General features: G+C 38.0%; 3 protein-coding genes across 4 annotated transcripts; 1 reads left to right on the top strand and 2 right to left on the bottom strand.

Moving 5' to 3' along the window:
* Nucleotides 1-3,979: 3,979 nt before the first annotated feature.
* On the bottom strand, nt 3,980-5,736 carry LOC137941397 (probable serine/threonine-protein kinase WNK11). Its single transcript, XM_068786788.1, has 3 exons — nt 5,640-5,736; nt 4,752-5,376; nt 3,980-4,552 (listed from the first exon to the last, which is right to left on the bottom strand). The coding sequence occupies exons 2-3, from the start codon at nt 5,253-5,255 to the stop codon at nt 4,184-4,186; spliced, it is 873 nt and encodes a 290-aa protein (XP_068642889.1). The 5' UTR covers nt 5,256-5,376; nt 5,640-5,736; the 3' UTR covers nt 3,980-4,183.
* Nucleotides 5,737-11,153: 5,417 nt separating this feature from the next.
* On the top strand, nt 11,154-13,942 carry LOC137939555 (BTB/POZ domain-containing protein At5g48130). The gene is made up of 4 exons (XM_068784839.1): nt 11,154-11,248; nt 11,340-11,409; nt 11,961-13,112; nt 13,223-13,942. Exons 1-4 carry the CDS (start codon nt 11,154-11,156, stop codon nt 13,940-13,942), a joined length of 2,037 nt encoding a protein of 678 aa, XP_068640940.1.
* Nucleotides 13,943-14,291: 349 nt separating this feature from the next.
* On the bottom strand, nt 14,292-20,037 carry LOC137940255 (pentatricopeptide repeat-containing protein At4g16470). Of its 2 annotated transcripts, none has more exons than XM_068785206.1 (6): nt 18,372-20,037; nt 18,038-18,213; nt 16,818-16,940; nt 16,449-16,576; nt 15,402-15,954; nt 14,292-14,793 (listed from the first exon to the last, which is right to left on the bottom strand). In XM_068785206.1, exon 1 carries the CDS (start codon nt 19,815-19,817, stop codon nt 18,495-18,497), a length of 1,323 nt encoding a protein of 440 aa, XP_068641307.1. In that variant the 5' UTR covers nt 19,818-20,037; the 3' UTR covers nt 14,292-14,793; nt 15,402-15,954; nt 16,449-16,576; nt 16,818-16,940; nt 18,038-18,213; nt 18,372-18,494. The 2 variants fall into 2 exon arrangements, with proteins under 2 accessions (XP_068641307.1, XP_068641315.1); XM_068785214.1 differs by having other exon boundaries at nt 15,402-15,511.
* Between the last annotated feature and the right edge of the window lie 989 nt (nt 20,038-21,026).

Raw genomic sequence — 21,026 nt, 5'->3', positions numbered from 1 at the left:
CTCAGTAGAATTGCATCAGCCAAAGTTAACTTCTAACTTTTGGCTACTCATTTTGGGATAGATGTTGACTAACTAAAAGTATTAGAGTGGTTACTTTATCTAAGCTTCCATTAGGTAGAATGTTTAAAATTAGTCTCATTGGGGTCCAAAATTAAAAGATTCATATGTTTATTACTTGGAAATGGTATTTAATTTGGAGTTTCATGGTGGACCTTGGCCGAACTTTAACATGTGAGTGGGTTGAGCCTTTGGTTTTATGACTCCTGAAGTCTCTTAATATATTGCCTAGTCAAGCTTGGTATGGATTCAAGAGGTTAATTACTCAAGCTCTTTGAAAATGTTAAAATTATTCTCACCCTTTAACAGATTAAAAATTACTTCCACCTCTCTAGATTTTAATAAGCCTTGCTTTTGTTTTTAAATGATTCAAAGAGCAAGACTTTGACCCCTTTTTGAATTTACATAAAAATGATTTATTTTTTATTTTTTAAATTTATGGAAAAGACAAAAACTTTACCGATTTATTGTAATTTGAGTACAATGAACCTTTATTTATAATAAAGAAAACAAATAGAATCATATTACAATTAAACTACTCATGTCCCAGTTACACCCAAATTCTAATATTTAAAGATAAGTCATAGAGTAATTAAATAACTAATCGTAATTAAAAATACTAAGATAACTAAAATACCTTTAATTGAGACACTTTTGTGAGACTTCTTTCCATGAGACTCATTTTAGATTCCATTGAGACTTTTTGCTATGAGAGTCGGAAACAAATAGAATCAAAATACAATTAAATTATCCATGTCCCAAAAGTCTAATACGTAAAAAAAATTATTAGGATAATTAAATAATTAAATATAATTGGAAGACTAAAATAACTAAAACATTTATTCTTGCAGTTTTGATTTATATAGCTAGTAATATAAATATTTGACATTTTTATGGCATAAAATTTATTCTAAAATTAATATAAAAAAATAATTAAATTAAAATCACTCATATGGTCCATTTAAAAATATTTTTAATGTATTAGCAAAATACCTAAATAATTAAAATAAAAAAAATACCCTTTTAAAGTAAAATTGCATAAAGCCGCCTTATTGTTTTAATATTCTTACCTATATAAATGCTTATGTGGTAAAAACACTCCTAGTGGTTGAATAACAATTAAATTTAATAAAATTATTAAAATACCCTTACATCACCATTACCTAATTAATACCCTCTTATTTAAAATTTTCACAAATACATATTTTCAGGCTAAAATAATTCATGTGGTCCAATTAAAATTCTTTTGAATGTACTTTTAAAATGACAAAAATACCCTTTTATAGTAAAATTACATAAAATAGCCCAAGTGGTATCAAGTTTTTTGGTAATGTACATATACATAGTAAATTGGTCGAGTTGAGATTGGGTTATCAAGTGCAGTAAAAAATTGTCACCCTTGCATGTATAGGGGTATAAATGGTAATGAGAAAACTTAATTATAATATGTTTAAATGTTATTTCAAATATTTTTAAGCAAGCCCTGGTTAACTAGAACCAATTCAATTCAGTCCAGAGATTGAAGATGAGAGAAAGCAGCAAAGCAACTCAGAATTCAGTTTGTACTGTTTGGTGTTGTAGCCTCGATACATCATCCATCACGGTCTCAGAGATAGTGCAGAATGTGGCATAGTACCTGGAACCAACATCTATGAGGGGATTCCAGAGAAAAGAGCAGCAGTAACCAACTGAAATGAAATAAAGAAACCCACCTACACCATTAATGGAAAAGCATGGTGATGGGAACCTCCCGAGAAGATGATTGGCAGAAGAAATGTCAAATTTCCTCCCCAGGAAACCCACAAAAGTGATATAAATAACTCAATAGGTATATTGATCCAGAAGCACCAGGTTTAGATTATTCTAGTTGATTGGCAGAGAGAGAGAGAGAGAGCAGAAGAAGGGCCAGAATCTGAAATCTTCAGCTTTTAATCTCTGGTAGTTATGTTTGAGATTCCTAAAAACTCTTCCTACTTTCCTCTCTGAGCTTCTATTTCTGTGGAAGCTTCATGTAAAGAGAAAGGAAAGCATTCCCAGAACTAAATCACTGGCAATGCAGAGTTTCTGAACCCTTCAAATGAAGAATCTTATTATTCTCCAGTACACTTGGTTCAGTTTCAGATAGTATTCTAATACACTGATGATAATGACTACAAAACTAAATCAAACCACACTGACAATATTGGTTATGAAACTGATTAAATTAGAACTCAAAAGGGTACAGCAAGCTTCAGTTTTTTTCATCAAAACATTTCATTGCTTCAGTCTTTGGTTCTCATTAAGAACACTCAAATGCCAGGACCCATGAAGAAAGATTAAAAAAATCCAATTCATAATAACACCCAAAGACCCTTTTCCCCACCAGGTTCTGTCCCCAATTTACCACCACAAACCCCATCTGCCTTTCACAGCCTTTAAATTTGGGAAAACTAAATCTATCCACAGAAGCTTTTAAATAGTAGGAAACATACCCATTTGTGACACCCTTCTTCAATCCACTTTCCCTTGCTTCAATGGTGGATCCACACCAATATCTGTAAAGCAAAGAGAAAAAAAAAATGTGGCATGAGCTGGCCATTTAATTCAGCAATGGGCATTCAATTTCAAATCTCTGAATCACAGTTCATGAAAAGGTAACAAAAAAGAAGAAACACAGGGGTTACATCAATGCAGGCAAGACCCAAAGCGTCAAAATTCAAAAAACCCAACTGGCGATTCCGTGGAACGAGACAAGAGGGAAGGAACTTGGTCTGCAAGGAAGGAAAGGGAAGCTGGAGCCACCAAGCGAGTTTGCCAGATTGGGATGGAGAACAAGTGAAAAAGAAAAAGGGCGATCAGCGCAAGGGGAGAGACACGGAATGAGGGGAAAGGGAAAAGGAAAAAGAGCTTCGGTGTCGGTTTCATGTCATGTGAGAAAAAAGTAGGAGAGAAGCTTCCGTATGTTTCAGGAGAGAGTTTAAGAGGAGAAGGGCAGAGATGGTATTGTAAATTCTAAACCAGACGGAAGCAATTGAATTTCGTTTTCTATAAGATTCCACACCCTCCCCTAACCCCATTATCGTGTAGCTCACAGAAAATGGTAGAAATTCCTTCTCTCTGGATGGCAAACGAAAAAGGGAGAATCTGAACTCTTCCACCACCAACCATGTCCAAAGGTCAATGGAGACCTCTTTCCCACTACCATGATTTTAGTTGAGTCGCCTTAGCAACTTGATAAAAGCACTACGACTGCTCCTGTTATTTCAAAATGAAACCAATCTTACCACCAGTCTGGTTTTTCTTTCTTTCCTAATCCTATTCCAGTTTTTCTAGATTAAATCCATAGCTAGTTGGTTCCACAAAGTCCTTTCTCTTTTTTTTTCTTCCTCCGTTTTTCTCTATCCACATGTTCTATTCCAAAATGTTTAAAATTAGTCTAACAATTATATCAAATTTGAAAGATCTTCTTCCACGGGAGCCAGCCTCCAGTTTAGAGAGGAGGAGGGAGAGGGTGAGAAGAGAAAAGAGAGGATAGGAATCAAGTCTTCCGATATTTTTGCACTGAGATAAAAATTACTGATAAACATATGACGTTTCATTTGAACACGGAGTCAAATCCACCTGAAAACCGACTTGGTCAATCTGATTCCTTATTTCCTTTCGTTTCATTCAAACGATGAATCAATAAAAAATTATATCTTCGCCTTCAGATTGAGTCTGTGACGAACATGGGAGACCCAAAAAGGTCGGCTTTGTTTGGGTTTGACGATTCAAACCTAAACAAAAGAGATTATCAGATGAATTCGTCTTTATCCATTAAAAGCAAACTTGCAACTGGTCTTCTGTGTGGGTGAGAGAGAGAGAGAGAGACCACAAAAAACATAAAAAAAAATTGCAGAGTTTGTAATTGTAAGCTTTAGTATTATTTACATTTTACAACTTCGTCACCAATTAATATCTTCTCTTTCATATGAAGAAAAAAATAATAATCAATGAAATTATCACAACACCTCTCACACACAAACTGAATTTTACCAGACTGAAACAAATTTGAGAAAAAAAAAAAAGCAAACCCAGAAAAAAAGAACGAAAAAAGACCACAAAACCCCATAATTCTATACTTTTTTTATCGTAATCATCGTGTTTGTTACGCATCGTCTAGACCGTTGAAGAACGGGTCGCAGAGAAGCTCGGTGGCCGACGGCCTCGTTCTCGGCTGCGCGAGGCACCGCTCTATGAACTCCTTCACTTCCAGGTTCTTCATCTTGGTCAGTGCCGCCGGCCGGACACCCGACGTCACCTTCCGGTAGATTTTAGCCACGCTGTCGCATTCGCTGTAGGGTATCTCCAGCGTGACCATCTCCAGCACGCACATCCCGAATGAGTAGATGTCTACCAGCTCCGTGTAGTCCTCCTCGTACAGTTCGGGCGCCATGAATTCCGGGGTACCTAGGATCGAATGCGCCGCGTGGCTCCTCCCCACCGCCGCCGCCAGTCCTAGGTCGCCTATCTTCACCTGACATCAAATAACATGCCACGGCTCAGATCGAGGGTTCGGTCGCAATTCTCAAACGAGCTAATCGATCAAAGTACCCTGACGGATCCGAACCCCGTCGTCGTTCGTAACACCCATTAGATACCAGAACCCAGAAGCAATAAAAACAACAAAATAGCAGTAGAATTGTGTAGGGTGTGGAATATATATATACACATACCTGACCCACATTGCCGTTGATGAAGACATTGCTGCAGTTGAGATCCCTGTGAATGATGCAGGGCTCGTGGTTATGGAGGTACTCGAGCCCCTTGAGGATCTGACGGGACCACTTCTTGAGCGCCTTGACCGATACGTGACGATGCTTCTTCCGGTACTCGCGCAGGTTACCAGAGGTGCAAACCTCGGTTATGAAGTTGAGCGTGTTGTGCTCATCATCGGTCCAGACATTGTAGAGGTGAATGATGTTGGGGTGCTTCAACTTTCGCAGCAGCCGCACCTCGGAGAAGAGACGATCGATAACCGTGCGGTCGTCACTGAAGTTGCGTAGTTTCACCTGGTTCCACGCCACCTCGATACCCTCCTCCTGATCAAACCCGCGGTACACCTTCTTCACCGCTCCAGCGCCGAGCAGCTCGCCGTACCGGCCATAACGGCCGGTCGGGTCTACTTCCACGAACGGCTCGCCGTCTTTGTCCGATAAATCCGCACTCAGGCAGCGCATATTCGCCTTCGAGTGACGAAAGCTCCCAAACTCCAAACGATCACCCGACGCAACCCTAGTCGCGGTGATCTTTCCTTTCACAAGCTCCGTTTTCGAAACCAAGAAGACACACAGCAGTATTCTGCAGCAGAAAAAAATAATAATAATAAGAAACCACACTATTAATCCCTCACCTGAATCAAGAAAACTAACTCAATCTCAGCCCCCCCTTAGAACCACTATAAGCGACAGAAACCCACACGAAACCCTAAAACAAGAAATAAATTCTAAAATATAAAAGAACCCATTGAACCCTAGATCTGCCCTTAATAAAAAAAATTCTAAATAGCTCAACAGAAACCAATCACGAAGCGAAAAGAAACCCGGCCTATAGCGGAAAATTACCTAAAGAAGAAAGAAGAGCTCGGGCAGTGAGCTTTTTTCCTTCACCGGATCCCGACAAGTCAGAAAACACAGAAGAATCGAAATCGAAATCGAAATCGAAATCGCCAAGGATGAAAATTCGGAGTGGTGGAAGGAGAGGGAGTCTTATAGGACTGCGTTGGAGAAGATAGGTGAGTAGGAGCCTCGGGTTAAGTTAACCGGAGGAGTTTTAACTAGGGTTAGTTTTGACTCGAGTCCGGAGGTCAGGGAATGCCGAGAAAGGAGACTTTTGTTTTGGTTACCGTTAGGGACATCATGTGGGCCCGTGTTGGTTTTAAAGATTAATTGATCGAACGGTTGAGATGCGAGGTGAGAGATGTCACAGAAGGCTTGTGAAAGCCTCTTTCCTCCTCTTTCTTCTACATCCACAGGGCGGCGGTGAAGCATCTCCTCCTTACGATTCTTCTCTTTCTCCTTCAATGACGTTGTAAGCGGTATTTGATACAACTTTGTCCACCCAGAATGCTCTGAAACCTGTCTCCTCTCGTGATCGGACACCAGTCTGAGCCGTCGGCGAAAACTTACAGAAAGAAACTCAAGAGACGCAGAGAGGAGAACGAAAGCGCCAATGGTGCTCTGGCTTTGGCATCGTGATCGTGTTTTATAAATATGTCTATCTAGATATAATTTGATTGATCATCCCAACAATGGTTGCTCCATCAATATTTATATAGATGGTTTTAGCCGATATCGATAGTTGTTACGGTAAAGACTATGATACAACCTATCTCTACTAAAGTTGGTATGATATTGTCTATTTGGGCTTAAACCCTCGTGGATTTGCTCTTGGGTTTTACCCCAAAAAAGCCTCATACCAATAGAGATAGTCTCCACAACACTTTTATATCCAAGATCGTTTCCACTTCTAACCAATGTGGGACTTTGGTTATATACCAAATAGTTACCAAGGTATGAGTGATCATGTTGTTTAACATTGTATATCATTAGGTTCAAAGCATAACTAAGGCAACAAAAAAATGTTGGTTTAAAAGTTCGAAAACATTGAAATGAGATTTGAAAACATGATTATAGAAAAAATGAAGTTTGCCCGTCTATTCCCTTACATGGCTAGAGTTCTCGAGATTTACTTTTTAATAACAACAATCTTCAATGGGTTCTTTTTTCGGGTGTTGAGGTAGCAACTTAATTGATCATCATCTTGTCTTGAACTTTTGCCATAGATTACCAAAATTTGTGTTGAAAAACATACATCTAACATATACTAATAACACCGCTAGTAACACGTTTTTTAATTACCCATTTTGTAAACATCAAAATAATAAACCAATATGATTTTACCATTGGTCTAACAAATACTTCTCTATTAAATCTTAACTTCCTCATTGATATAAGAAGCTTGCAAGCACAATCACAATCCAATAATCCAATAGAAAGACACAAATAGGGGTGGCATTAAGCCGAACCGAGCCAAGCCCCAAATTGCCTATGTTCGAGTTGAGCTTGATTTAAATATTTCGAGCCGAGCTTCAAGCCGAACCTCATCTCAAGCCTAAAATAGTTATCGAGCTCGAGCCCAAAAATTTTAACCGAGCTCGAGCTTCAACATACATTTAAAACTTTTCAAAAAATCTATATAAAATAAATTGTATACAAAATTATGCATATATTTTACATAACATTGGGCATGACCTCTACATAAAATTGGGCATAACCGATATATATATAATACATATATAAGATTGGGCATGACCACTACTTAAAATTGAGCATAATTTATGTATATAATACTTATATAAAATTCGGCATAATCTATATACATAACACCTGCATAAACACTCCATTAAATTGTCTATACATTCCATAAAAACTTTATGAAATTGTTTATACACTCCATAAAATTGTTTATACATTCTATGAAATTGTTTATACACTCTATACACTCCATAAAATAGTCTAAACACTTCATATATTGCATAACATTATGAATAAACTTCAAACAATAATCAAACACAACAAAATTAAATGAAATATCACTATCAATTTACAATCACCTAAATAAAAACTATAAATCTTTTAAATAAAATTCTATTACTATTAGAGACTTACTAGAAAATTACAAGAAATATTTTAATTTTTTCTTAGGAAAGTTAAATGGACCTCTTATTGCCTTTTCTAAGGAAATAAATAATAATTAATAATTAATCTAATATATTACTATACTTATCGATAATTTTTTAATCAAATAAAATGTCAAACACAAAATTGCTATGAAAATTGTCTCATGCTAAAAGTATTATATCATCAACTGTCAAATACTTATTCAAAATTTTTCTATACGGTTTTCTAGCCCATCTAGGCAAGAAAATCTTACATAGAAAATTATATGATTTTTTAACAAGAATTAATAATTAGAAAATTATTTTCAAAAAACATGAGGCACTAATGGTCCCTATATTTCTACTAAAAATGTCTTTTCAATATTTATTGAAAAAACCACTAATAGTCTCTAGAAACGTCGTATTTCTACTAAAATATCTTTTCAATTTTTTCAAGAGCCATGAGGAAGGGACAAAGAGTTTTTTTTTCCCCTTATTTATGATCTCGCACTAGGGGTGGCTTCAAATAAATTATATATAAAATTATATATACATTTTAAAAAAAAATGATATGGGAGGTTTAGGATTGAATTTCAATAATGGATTAAAATGCACCAATATTAATCTTTTTTACTCCAATTTTTGTCTAGCTTGTTTTGTATTTTTGAATATGACCATAAATTTACTATGGCCTCCTTAGTGCCTCTAGATGTAAATTTATATTGTAGGAAAAACTAGAAATATTTTCCTGTGATACATATTCCCAAAAAAATATTTAAATAAAATCTTATTACTATTAGTAACTTATTAGAAAATCACAATAAATCTTTTAAATTTTTCTTAGGAAATTTAAATGGACCTTTTATTGCCTCTTCTAAGGAAAATAAATAAAAATTAATAATCAATTTAATATATTATTATACTTATCAATAAATTTTTAATCAAATAAAATGTCAAACACAAAATTGCAATGAAAATTGCTTCACACTAAAAGTATTATAGCATCTACTGTTAAATACTTATTCAAAAATTTTCTATACAATTTTCTACCCCATCTTGGTAGGAAAATCTTACTTAGAAAATTATATGATTTTTAATAAAAAATTTCAATTAGAAAAATGTTTAAAAAAAACATGAGACACTAATAGTTCATAGAAACTTATTTCTATAAAATGTATTTTTAATTTTTTTAAGAGCTACGATGAAGGAGAGTTTAAGGAAATTTTTATTTTTTTTAATTTTATGATCTCGCACGTGCGAAATCATCTTCGCGTTGGGGAGGGGAGATATTATTTCTTCCCTAAATTTATTGGTTCTGGTTTTCCGCCAAGATGATGCGGAGGGAAGAGGGTTACGGCACCGAGGAGAACCTGTCGTCAGGGATAACGACTACGACAGAGGAGATGGTAATAGAAGGGGCGGTGACGAAAGCGACGGCAACGAAAACAGAGGCGACAACGAGGAGAGGAAGAAATCGAACGGACGGCCACAGAGGCGGTCGGCGAGCAACTGTTGACGGCGATAGAAGCGGCAACAACAGCCGACGGGAGGTGATGGTGACGGAAATAGAGGCGACGACGAGGACAGGAAGAAATTGAACGGACGGCCACAGAGGTGGCCGACAAGCAGTTGTCGATGGGAGGGGCTCGGCGGTAATGAGGGGAGGAAATCCGCACCCCCCCCCCCCCCCCCCCCCCCTCACTCTCGCTCACGCTCCCACTCCCCTGATCCCGACTCACCTCGAGCCGGTTCGTAAGCTGACAAACCAAACCTAGCTTCTGTTGAGCTCAGCTCGTTAATTTAAACGAGTCGATTTCGGAACTTGAGCTTGAGAGATAACAAATTGAACCGAGCCGGTTTGGTTCGAAGCCACCCCTAGACACAAAGGTAGATATAGAACGAATTTAAGTAACAGAAACTTAATATCCCATCAAAGATTCAATTCAACATAAAACATTATAACCAAAACTCCAAAAGAGAAAAATATAAATAAAAACCAAACAAAACTTCGAGATTCATAGAGAACTCACACGACTACTAGGAGCTCTTTCTTCATACCTTTTCCAAACCAGACATGAGGGAGTTCCTTTCCATGGCAATAAATTAAAGGAACTGTTCAAATAGTAAATCAGAATTTTGATCAACTCTTTCTGATGCAGACTGGAAGCGGAATGTCTAGAAGGAATTGTAGGTTGAAGAGCCACCAGATCCAAAGAGACATTACTATTGATATCTTCACTGGTCAAACCAAAAAAAATCCATATCCAGACTATTTTACTTCAAATAATTCCACCTTTGGGGGAATGTATTGCTTCTATGGCAAGTCTAGTTGTCACTGACATCAATAGAGAGAATGAAAAGCAATAAAGTATCAAATAAGTAGGCTTCGGTCATTTCCTCTACTTTCTTAAACCAAGTCTACTCATCCAAAATTCATCTATCTCAAGCCATGGTTTCACTGTCTGTGAATCTGGGTTTCACTCTCCCTGATACTCTGTACAGAGTTCCTGTGAATCTGTTCTTGGACTCGGGGAAAATTGATCCAACTCGAGTGACCCACCATAGATTTCTGTAGAGACGAGATGGTCTGAGTAGGGGTTACACTACCTTGGTCTGCTCCATGGCTACAAAAATGTTTCCTTGTGGAGATGGAGATTGTGGGAGAAAGCAATCACCGACTCGTCTACCCAAAACGCTCCCTTTTTTCCGAAGCCGTGCCGTCGAGGGCTCTAAAGGGCCATGTGATGTGTTCTCTGGCACGCCGAGAGAGATCAAAAGTCCTCCCAGTTATTCTTCATAGGCGAAGCGTCTTAGAAGCTTCAAGGGCCGTTGGTGCTGGCCTGAGGTCATCCAACCCGTTCATCTTGATGAGTCTACATCATGAAACGAGTTAGTATGAAAAGGGAGTTTTATTTTTCAAATATTGGGAGGATTCCGTGCTTCTCACGCACTTCTCACAATAAGTTTCTAGTGCAGTTCATATTTGTCTGGTTTTTCTATTCTCCAATTGGCTCAAAAAAAGCCATGGATTTCAACTTCTCAAGGTTCAAGAACGCTTTAGCTGCCTTGAATTCTGGATCCAAATTCCATTCGTGTGCACTCATTTATTACAGTTCACTCGTAAGGTCCTGTACCATAAAATATTTGCTGGAGTCTTGACTTCATCGAAGGGTGAGTTTAACTGATAACCTACCACCTTTTCAGGTTTTTTTTTTTACAGTATCGAGTTCCAGAAGCTCTGTTGACATAGTCATCTGTTTCCTTAAGACGAGTTGTTTGATAATTCTGCCTAGGTTGAAGCTCATTGATGAGTACCTAAAGTTTTTTCTTCCTTTCTGCAATACGCATATGCTTCCCAGGAGGAAGGTCTGCTCCTGCTGTGATTGAGCTATATGAATTTTGAAAGCTCAAGGGTCTAATGGATTTCGCAAGTTCCAGAGGGAGTTCTTTAGTTTTGAGTCCTCTGTCATGCCAAACAGTAAGGGAGTTGCTCAGGATAAAAGCAGTTGCATGGTATTCGCTCCTTTTCTCGTTGAATATTTGTTTCTTCAGTCTTGACTTTCACAGGATTCTCGACTTAGTTTGTAAGCTTTTTACCTTTCAGGAGTCAAGAAACTGGTTTACCTGCATCAGTTCATGTAATAGTTAAGGACAAGATCTTCAATCTACACAAGGTAAAGAGAAATGGGAAAGATGATTTTTTCCTTCTTTTTCAGTTTGTTTTCTTTAATTGCCAAATCTTTAATGCAGAAGTGTGGGAAAGAAAAAAATAGTGTAATTGTTTGAATTTATTTTCTGTCTCATCTATCTTTTCCCTTTTTGTCTCCAAGGAGTTAAACATGGGAAAGTTAATAAATAAATATTTATGATAAAATGGTTTTTAGTATTCCACTTCTTAGCTTCTCATAGGTGGCATATCTTCCTAGTGCTCTAGGTGGGGAGAAGAGTGATTAGATTCTAATTCTTCCTCTTTTTTCCTACTTTGCCTTCTCTTCTATGTCTGTGATCATCGATATCAGCAGACAAGAGAAACAAGTTTGATGTGAAGATCTTGAGGCTTAAAGAACATTAAAACTTGAGTAGATGTTTCCAAAACCACTTTATTTGATTGGTTTTTAGAAGTTTTTTTGGAAAACGTCCAAGCATAATAAGGTAAAGAAGTCAGAAAATTAAGAAGCTACCATGTAAAACTTAACTACCTAACCTTTTTCCTTTTATGTGCCAGCATCCGTTGTGTTCTAAGAGCGGATACTTCAGAAGGATACTGAAAGAATCACTTGATTTTGAATTACCTGATAATTTCCCTGGAGGATCAGAAACCTTTGAGATGATTGCGCTGTTTAGCTACACTTCTTCTCTTCCAATTGATCCTTTTAATGTCACAGCCCTCCGTTGTGCATCTGAATTTCTTGAAATGACAGAGGATTACAGTTCAGGCAATCTGATTGAAAGGTCAGACCTCTACCTGAACCAAGTGGTTCTACAGAGTTGGAATGATACTGTAATTGTTCTTCAAAAATGCCAAAGTTTGCTTCCGTGGGCTGAAGACCTTCTAATCGTGAGTCGTTGTGTGGAATCCTTAGCTTTTATGGCTTGCATGGAAATTCTTGACCCGGAACAGAGAAGAGACTGGCCAGTGATCACCTTACAGGCTTTGGCTGGGCAGCCTTGGAATTGTGACAAAGTAAAGGAGATAGCCCGTCAGGAGCTATGGATCAAAGACCTCACAGCTCTACCATTTGGATTCTTCAAGAGGATAATTGGATCCTTGAGAAGACAGGGAATGAAGGAAAAATATGTTAGTCCATTGATTGCATTCTATGCCAATAAATGGGTATTATCAAAGAAAACTCACCAGTTTTGGGAGAACATGGGAGACCACAATGAACAACAGGATGTGGTAAGCATGGTTTCTTTGATTCTGCAAGGAATAATTGAGTTACTTCCACAGGGGGAGAAGGCAAGTAGAGTGATTCCAGTTGGATTTTACCTTGCTTTGCTTTCAAATGCTCTGAACCTGGGATTAAGTGCTGCCAGTAAGAACAAGCTAAAAGATAATGTCACGTCTTTGCTCCATTTTGCACAAGTGGATGATTTTCTCCTCCCTGCCAATGATAAAGAGTCCATTGCATCTAGCATAGAGTTACTGACAATGGAGAAAATAGTTTCTTCCTCAGTATTATCCAATTCAGAGAAAGGTCGGACACCTTCAGTTAACAACTCTGTTGTAGCTGAGCTATGGGATGGATATCTTTCCAAAATTGCTGTTGATTCAAAAATAGGGCCTAAAAGGTTCACAGAGCTTATAGAAATTGTGCAAATGTCAGATAGGCAGACACATGATCATCTCTATAAAGCTATGAGTATTTTCTTATTTGTAAGCTCTAAAACAACTTCAGCCCTCTTACTGCTTCAATTTTAGCTGATTTTTTTTCTAGCTAACTTATTTGTCTTCATTTTTGTATTTTGGACACTTTGAATAATTAGGCACATCCACAAATATCACAGGAAGAGAAGGCTTCAGTCTGCAAATACCTCAACTGCCAGAAGCTGTCACAGGACACCTGCATCCAAGCAGTTCAAAACGAGTTAATGCCACTCCGCATGATAGTCCAGGCCCTCTTTGTTCAGCAGTTAAACACCCACCAAGCATTCAAAGACTACTCAGATTCTTTTCGATTTGCACAATTTAGTGATAATTCCGGAAGTCTTTCAGGCTCAGGATGCCAGAACCCCAAAAGCCAACAGATGGCAGAGAGCCCATACAAAAGAGATGGGGCAGAATCCGCTAGTGGCACCTTAAGTTTCTTGCAGGAAAAGGATCTCAATCTGCAGAGGAAAGAGGACTATGAATCCACAAGTTTTCGGATTCAAAGCCTGGAGCAAGAACTCGTATCCTTGAAGAAAAACCTGCAGTGGCAGCATATCTCAAAGGGGCCAGAGCAGAAGACAGCACAAAGCTTCAGGTTGCTCGAGAAAAGATCGCTGAGGAAGAAGGCAAAGCCTGTGCCACAAGTTACCACTTGCATTGGTTCAGTGAACTGGGCTTCACAGAGAAAATATGCAAGTAGGTTGTTGAAGATCTTTCAAAGGCTAACCATGTTCAGCAGCAGCAAATCAAAGAGAAAACAGGTGGATTCAGGGTTTTCACAAGGAACCAGCCCATGTAGAAAGATCCAACATTTGCATGATACGTATGATCATTAAAAACATGCAAACAAGGTCAAGCTTGTAAATGGCTGTTGGATAGCTGATCCTATTACAATTTTGATTAGATTAACATAAGCCATACATACTCCGCATTGGCCTGTCCATACAACCTAAACCTTTCCACCCTAGCCATCAAATAAAGACTTGAATCTTCTCAACATTTACAAATGCTGACACATATTTGTTCGCCTAAGTAGCATCTAAATCATAATTAATTGCATGAACAGCTTATTTCAAGAACAGATTACACTAGACTTGTAAACAGAACCAAAAATTCTGCTCTGCACATTATTCAACAATATCAGCTGCCAAAAAAGGTTGTATGATGCATAAATATGGTCTTGAATGTGAAAATATATTTGAAATAGCATTCTTGTGGTAGAGCAATTGAATCACATAAAGTGACGCGATCTCTCTCTCTCTCTTTGGATACAAGATGAATATATTACATATATAATATACATAGCAGAGTATTAAAGCATTCCATAGATTGTTTTCATACTGTGCAGGCCTAAATCAAAAGCTCTAACACTTAAAATTCACTCTGTAATAATAGCTGATAGATCAGACTCTAAATAGGCACTGCAGCTGCTTCCGGGGCACTGGAGCACACCATCTTCTGAGATTCAAGAACATTTTTTTCTGCTTCAATAACCACTTGCCCACTAACATAGTGACATCAGCAGACTGGCATGTAAACATCAGCCCACCCAATGAGCTCTGCCTGGGTCTACTCTGTTTTTCTCAATGTAAAGAAAGCTCGCTTACCACAGCGCACACAGCGAGCAGCTAACTTCGTTACAGAGTCAGCAAGGGGAATTCTATCAAGAACTGAGCCAAAGTTCCTTCTGCAAGTCAAAATTTTAAAATGACTTAGACCTGGTAGCAGAATTCAAGACCTAAAATAAAATTGTGAACTAATATCCTGGCATTAGGATATCTTTTGACAGTTTCACCTTTCCTAAAATCCTTAAGTGTTATATCAAAACTCCAATCAAAAGTTTCCATCAACCATTTTTGACATATAAGTGTACTCCAGCAACACATTGTTCACTTTCCATGTATCAGGAAAATATATACAAACTAGTACAGTATGAGAAGACAAGAAAATGAACAAGTTCAAGGGTATTAATGAGTTCAACATAAAGACCACAGTCAAGATTAGCAAAGACAAATGACCCACTCTCCCCTGCTTCTATGGGATTAGTTCTTCCTAGGCTTCATATTCTCATGGTGTTTTGTTCAAAAGGACAGAGCAAACAAAGATAGTGTAAACTCATTCAGATTTCTAAGAACCCCAAAAAACCACCAATCTAAAGTTAAATACACAACATAAACAAAGCATATAGGAAAATCAGTAACTTAAGCTTTTAAGCCAAACATTTATCCAAGACTAATAGCCTCAGCATGATACAGATTTGTACATCAAATGTGAACAATAGATATTGAACTGTACCTCAAGTAATCTCCATCCAGGCTAGCAACAATTACAGTCTTGCCATCGTAATCAGCAGCTTTAGAGCAGAAAATAGTAAAGGTCCCCAAAAAATTGACCATCATCAATCCCTATTACATCCGGCCGGAATAAAAATTCAAGTAAAAACAGGGAACTGTACATAAATAAAAATATTTTCACATGTCTGCATAAGCTCTTCTAGAAATAGAACTAGCAGGTAAAGAACAGCATTTCATTGGTAACAGAGTACAAACACCAAGTAACCACCATCTTTGGGCTAGTTCACCAGCCCGCAAGCACAACTCCTTGGCACAGAATATAATCTCAAAGTATACCCCAAAGACTCAAATATAGTAACTCAAGAACGTGGTAAGACCCTTGCTGTGTTCCCCAACAGCATGGAGCTTCTTAAATTTCTCCTCTTGAATGTAAGGTCTTTGAATTAAGTTGGAGCATGGAATTTTTACTGATGATTACACCCACAAACACTTCCACAGCACAAGCACATTTAAACTGATTTCTCACAATGTCTACAGAAAATAACCCATTCCACCTGCAACAGAAAAAATAATTCAGAAGCTCAGTGGCATGTATGCATGATCAAGGCCACCTTTGATTAAGATTACTAGCAATATTGCTTATTCCTAACTAATACAATTGAACTGCTGAGATCATCTGCAATTTTAATTTAATGACATAAAAGGACAATGAAAACTGTCTGAGATCCCAACATGTGTCATCAAATAAAGCATATAGACACCAGACAAATGCAGGCTCTAATTTCTAATCAACGCAACTATGTTCGCTCCATTCAAGACTTCAGCTGCCTAAAGCAGTCACTTGTTTCTAGCCAACAGCCTCCACTATATCATGCAGATTTAGGTAGGTTGGGCATCATTTATATTACAACATAATAAGAGACTCAAAGCAGAGGGGTAACAAGAAAGAATGAAAGAATGAAAGAAAGAGGCAATCACACAACTATTGCTCATTTTTAGGAAATATTTATAAGATAATCAGGTGGAACTTTTGTTTGGGAATGAATACCTGTTCATAATCCTCAGCACCAAGTTTCAGTTTAAATGTAGTAAGATCCGATAAGGCCCAGCAAGGCATTGACGACTGAATCCAAGCAATGTCGTATATCCTTGTTAGATATTATTACTGACACTTTTCTGCAGGAGAGATAATTTTAAGAAAAAATTAAAGCATTCTGTTAGTCCCCCGATCACTATCTTGAATATACGAAAAACAAAGAACTTGAAAAAAAATGGGAATCAATAGATATTATTTCCAAAAACCAAAATTGAAGGCAGTTCTACTCTACATCAGTATAGTATATTCCACAAGTGGCATAAAATGAGCTTCATAAAGAACAAAAAACTAAAAAACATCCATGAGAGAGAGGAAATGAACCTGCCATAATCGCACTTGGACTGCAGCCGTCGAAGTAGAGTAGTGGTTTTCCTGGCAAACATCGGCCCCACAATGACATGCATCTCCCCGGAAGGCGAAGTAGTTTCCATAGGCAAATCGTTACTGTTAAAAATGGTGTTAGTTGAGAAAGAAAGGTGGTAAAAGAAACGGGAGAGGATCGCAGATACAGTCAGGTCCGCATAGATGAGATGGATGGTTTGGAGAAAATTGTCGTGAATAATTTTGGTGAGAGCTAAAGGGAATTAGGGTTTCAGAGAAAGGGGAGGAACGCAGAGAAGAGAGAAGGAATTTCATAGTGGAAATGGATGGCATGGGAGCGAAATCGAGTTATAGACGCAATTTTCTGTTTAAATTGGACGGAGTTTTCAAAAAAGGGATTTGAAGACCTTTGAGTTTGAAGAGAGTGGGTCTCCCCCTCTCAGCCCCAGCCACTGCTTTGGGAGGGAAATCCGAAGTTGAAGAGAGCACACCCAACCGAGAGAAGTATGCCTGAAATGGAGAGAACAGAGGAGGATGAGGAAGACGGGTCGCACAGACTCGAGTAGCTGGTCATCAATGAAAGATGTATCAAAAATCTCAAACGTAAACAGGAGTCAGGCCAATGCTGAAGGTGGGTTTTGAATTTTTGAATCTTTGATGGCGTAAGATTACTTTGTTTTGAATTACATTACTTGAGGAGTTGAAAGTTGAGGTGGTTTCAATTCCAACTTCAAGCAACTTAATTTAAAAGATGATAAACCCTGACCGACTCATTTAGAGTTCGCTAGACCTTTGAAGTTTGTGTCTTGAAGGAAATGTATTTGAAATATTAGAATTACAATTGCTAACTCAATTAAATTTATTATCATCAAAATTAAGAAAGAAATCAATGCTCTCAATAGTTATTGTTCGTTCAGGAAGACCGGAGAGTGGAGAGGAGAAGACTGAACAAACTCCCAATTTTCCTGAGTCTTGAATCCTCGATTCCCCGAAGCACTGAAGGTTAAGTAAATGAGCTAACTTACAAGCTCGTGAATCGAACCATTGCTTGCTCAAGTTCAAGTCGCTTACTTTAATGAGGACAACCTTGATCTTGAGTTCAAGTACAAGATAAATCGATCCAAACCAAACCGATGCCAAGCCGAGCTCGAACTATTGGTGAACCAGCTCGGTTCGATGCCACAAGAGAAATAAAAGTAAAATCATCGTGGGCACCATACCTGAGTCACTAGCAGACTGCACAAGCATGACCACATTGCATTTGAGTAGTAATTTGCTTCATGGGGAAATCCCTACTTCACTAAGAAATCTGAAGAATCTCCAAGGCTTAGATATCTTAAATAACAATTTTTCAGGTCTCATCCCAAATTTCACTCAGGCACCTGAGCTTTTACACCTAAACATCATGAGACTAGCTGAAGTCAGTTCCATGAGAAATACTGTTATGTAGTAAAATATATGGACAATGGGTAATAGTACTCTGCAGTACTTTATTTTTATCTGTAAACTTTAGAACTATCTAGTAATGAAATAACTATCCAGATCCATATTCACCATTGAATGAGTTGCTCTGGGACATAACCAGAATTCTTCATAATTGGATCCAATTCCTTGATGATATCATAGATCTACTTAATCTGTTCATGAGAATTATCTCCAACACAGCCAGATCCATATTCACCATTGAATGAGTTGCTCTGGAACATAACCAGAATCCTTCATCATTGGATCCAATTCCTTGATGATATCATAGATCTGCTTAATCCGTTCATGAGAATTATCTCCAACACAGAAACTATGAACCTTGCTTTGTACCTCAATCCAACTACAACCTGGCTCCTTTTTCATTCCCAGTCCCTTCATCGTTTCTCTCACATCCGAAGCATTTTCCCATAAACCGAAGGAAGCATAAGCATTTGACAGTACAACATATTTTCCAGCATTTTCTATATCCAAGTTAAAGAATCTTTTTGCAGTAATCTTCAGCAGCTCTACGTTTCCATGAACCCCACAAGCACCAAGCAAAGCTCCCCAAATTTGTGAGTGACCACAAGATGGTGACCTCTTCACAAACTCATATGCCTCATCCAGCCTTCCTGCCCGCCCCAAAAGGTCGACCATAGCCGCAACATGTTCCACTCCTGGCCTAATGTTATATTCTCTGGTCATACATGAGAAATATCTTTTGCCTTCATCAATAAGCCCACCATAGCTACAAGCTGAAAGAACTGCAACAAAAGTAACATAATTTGGCCTGCAGCCTTCTTCAAGCATCTGCTGAAAGACACTCAGGACCTCTTGTACTCGCCCATGGTGGCCATAACCTGATATTAGGGCCGTCCATGTAATCACATTCTTCTCCAAGGATTTATCAAAAACTAGACGGCCATCTAGGGGACAACTACATTTAAAATACATATCAACTAATGCACTATTAACAACCACATTGGTTCTAGTTTGGACCTTGATCATAACAGCATGCGCTCGCTTCCCCTGCTCTAGTGTTGCCAAACTGGCACAGGCTCTAAACACCGAAGCAAAAGTGAATTGGTCCGGCTCCAAACCAAGTCCTCTCATTTGGTAGTAGAGACTAAGACCCTCTTGATCAAGACACTTCTGTACATAACCTGAAATCATAGCATTCCAAGAAATCAAATTTCTGTCGCGAATTTTATCGAATAGGTAACTGGACGTGCCCATATCTCCATGCTTTGCGTAAAGAATGATCAATTTATTCATCAGATACTGATCCGGCGAAAACCCAACGGTTATCATTTGCGCATGAATTCTCCGTCCCCGGAACACGTCTTTCCGGTTTATGCATTCTTGCAAGAGAAAAGCGTAGGTTTGTGGATCTACCCGTGAGCCTCTGAAGCATAAGATCTCAACAGCTTCGGCTAGCTTCCCTGAAAAGCAATGACCCCGTAATATTTCATCTAATTCGGGTAGTTTTCTTAAAACTCTGAGAGGACGAGGAAGACATGATAAAGAGAAGGGCATATGGGAAGCCGATGAACAGATTTGTAACTTGAATATGCAGGGAGCATTAGTGCCTTAAAGAGGGGGCAGTACACCGAGTATTGTTCCGCTGGATGCCAAGGACTTCTGCATCAATGACAAAGGCGGGAGACAGCGGCGAGTAAAGGAAAAAATGAGGAAAAAGATCTGCTTGGTTGACGCAGGAGAAACGGCACTATATAAAAGGTATTCGTGTACGAGGATTTCGCTGACCAAGTATAAGACAAAGGAGATTACACATCCATTCCCCAAAAAGGTGGAACTCCAAAGTGAAAAAACACACTTTCAAGGTAGATCAACAATCAAAGATTGAATAGTAAACCAATATAAATCTTGTTTGTGCGTTAGATTTTATTGCTTATGCTTGTACTTTGATTAATTGTGCCTACACCTTAATTGTAAAATTACACATGCACATCATATTTATTGGATCAAGAGTTACACACCTAGAATAAAGTTATAAATGAGTCAAAATCGGCTACTAAACCTATTCACACACTCCCCTCTTTAAGTTTGTTGCTCACAATGACTCAACTCCTCCCTGAGAAAGGAGAGGAGAGGTCTTCAACCATGTCTGAATTAGCCAGCTTTTAGCTATTCTTAGGGCCTTCAAGACCCGATTCCAAAAAAGGGAGGTTTGGTTGAACATGATTGAATTGAATACCTGAACCCCAAAAAAGGGACTTGGTTTGATTGAACATGTTGAATTGAAGACCTAAACCCCAAAAAAGGGACATGGTCTTGTTTGATTGAACATGATTTAACCATCTGAGCCAGTTGAACACAGTTCAACTAGACAAGACGGATCAAGTCGGGCGGTTGAACCCTGTTCAACCGAACCGGACTGTTGTTAGGTTGAATAGTGTTGAATTGGTCTATCTAGTCTGGGTTTTATAACACTAATTAATGATGTTACCTTAATTGTCCATGCAACTTCAATATTCAAGGTCTTGTTTCAAAAAATGACACATAGGAAACCACTTTTAGAACTAAATTTGAGAGGGTCAATTTAAAATTTACCAAAAACATTTAATACTTAATATTACAACTTACAACAAGAGAATTTCTTTTTTTAGGGAGTTAAACTTTCATTTTTAAGAAATAGAATTATTATTTTTGAAAATATGTCGATTCCATGTTAAAATAGAAGATGACTTTAGTTCTCCTATCTCTAATAACAATATCTCTCCA

Source organism: Aristolochia californica, unplaced genomic scaffold (genome assembly GCF_029961685.1).
Source record: "Aristolochia californica isolate CCGP_79_NKW_82.1479 unplaced genomic scaffold, dmAriCali1.0.hap1 SCAF_10, whole genome shotgun sequence".
In the NCBI taxonomy this organism is placed as follows: Eukaryota; Viridiplantae; Streptophyta; class Magnoliopsida; order Piperales; family Aristolochiaceae; genus Aristolochia; species Aristolochia californica.
This window is presented reverse-complemented; position numbering and strand designations above follow the sequence as displayed.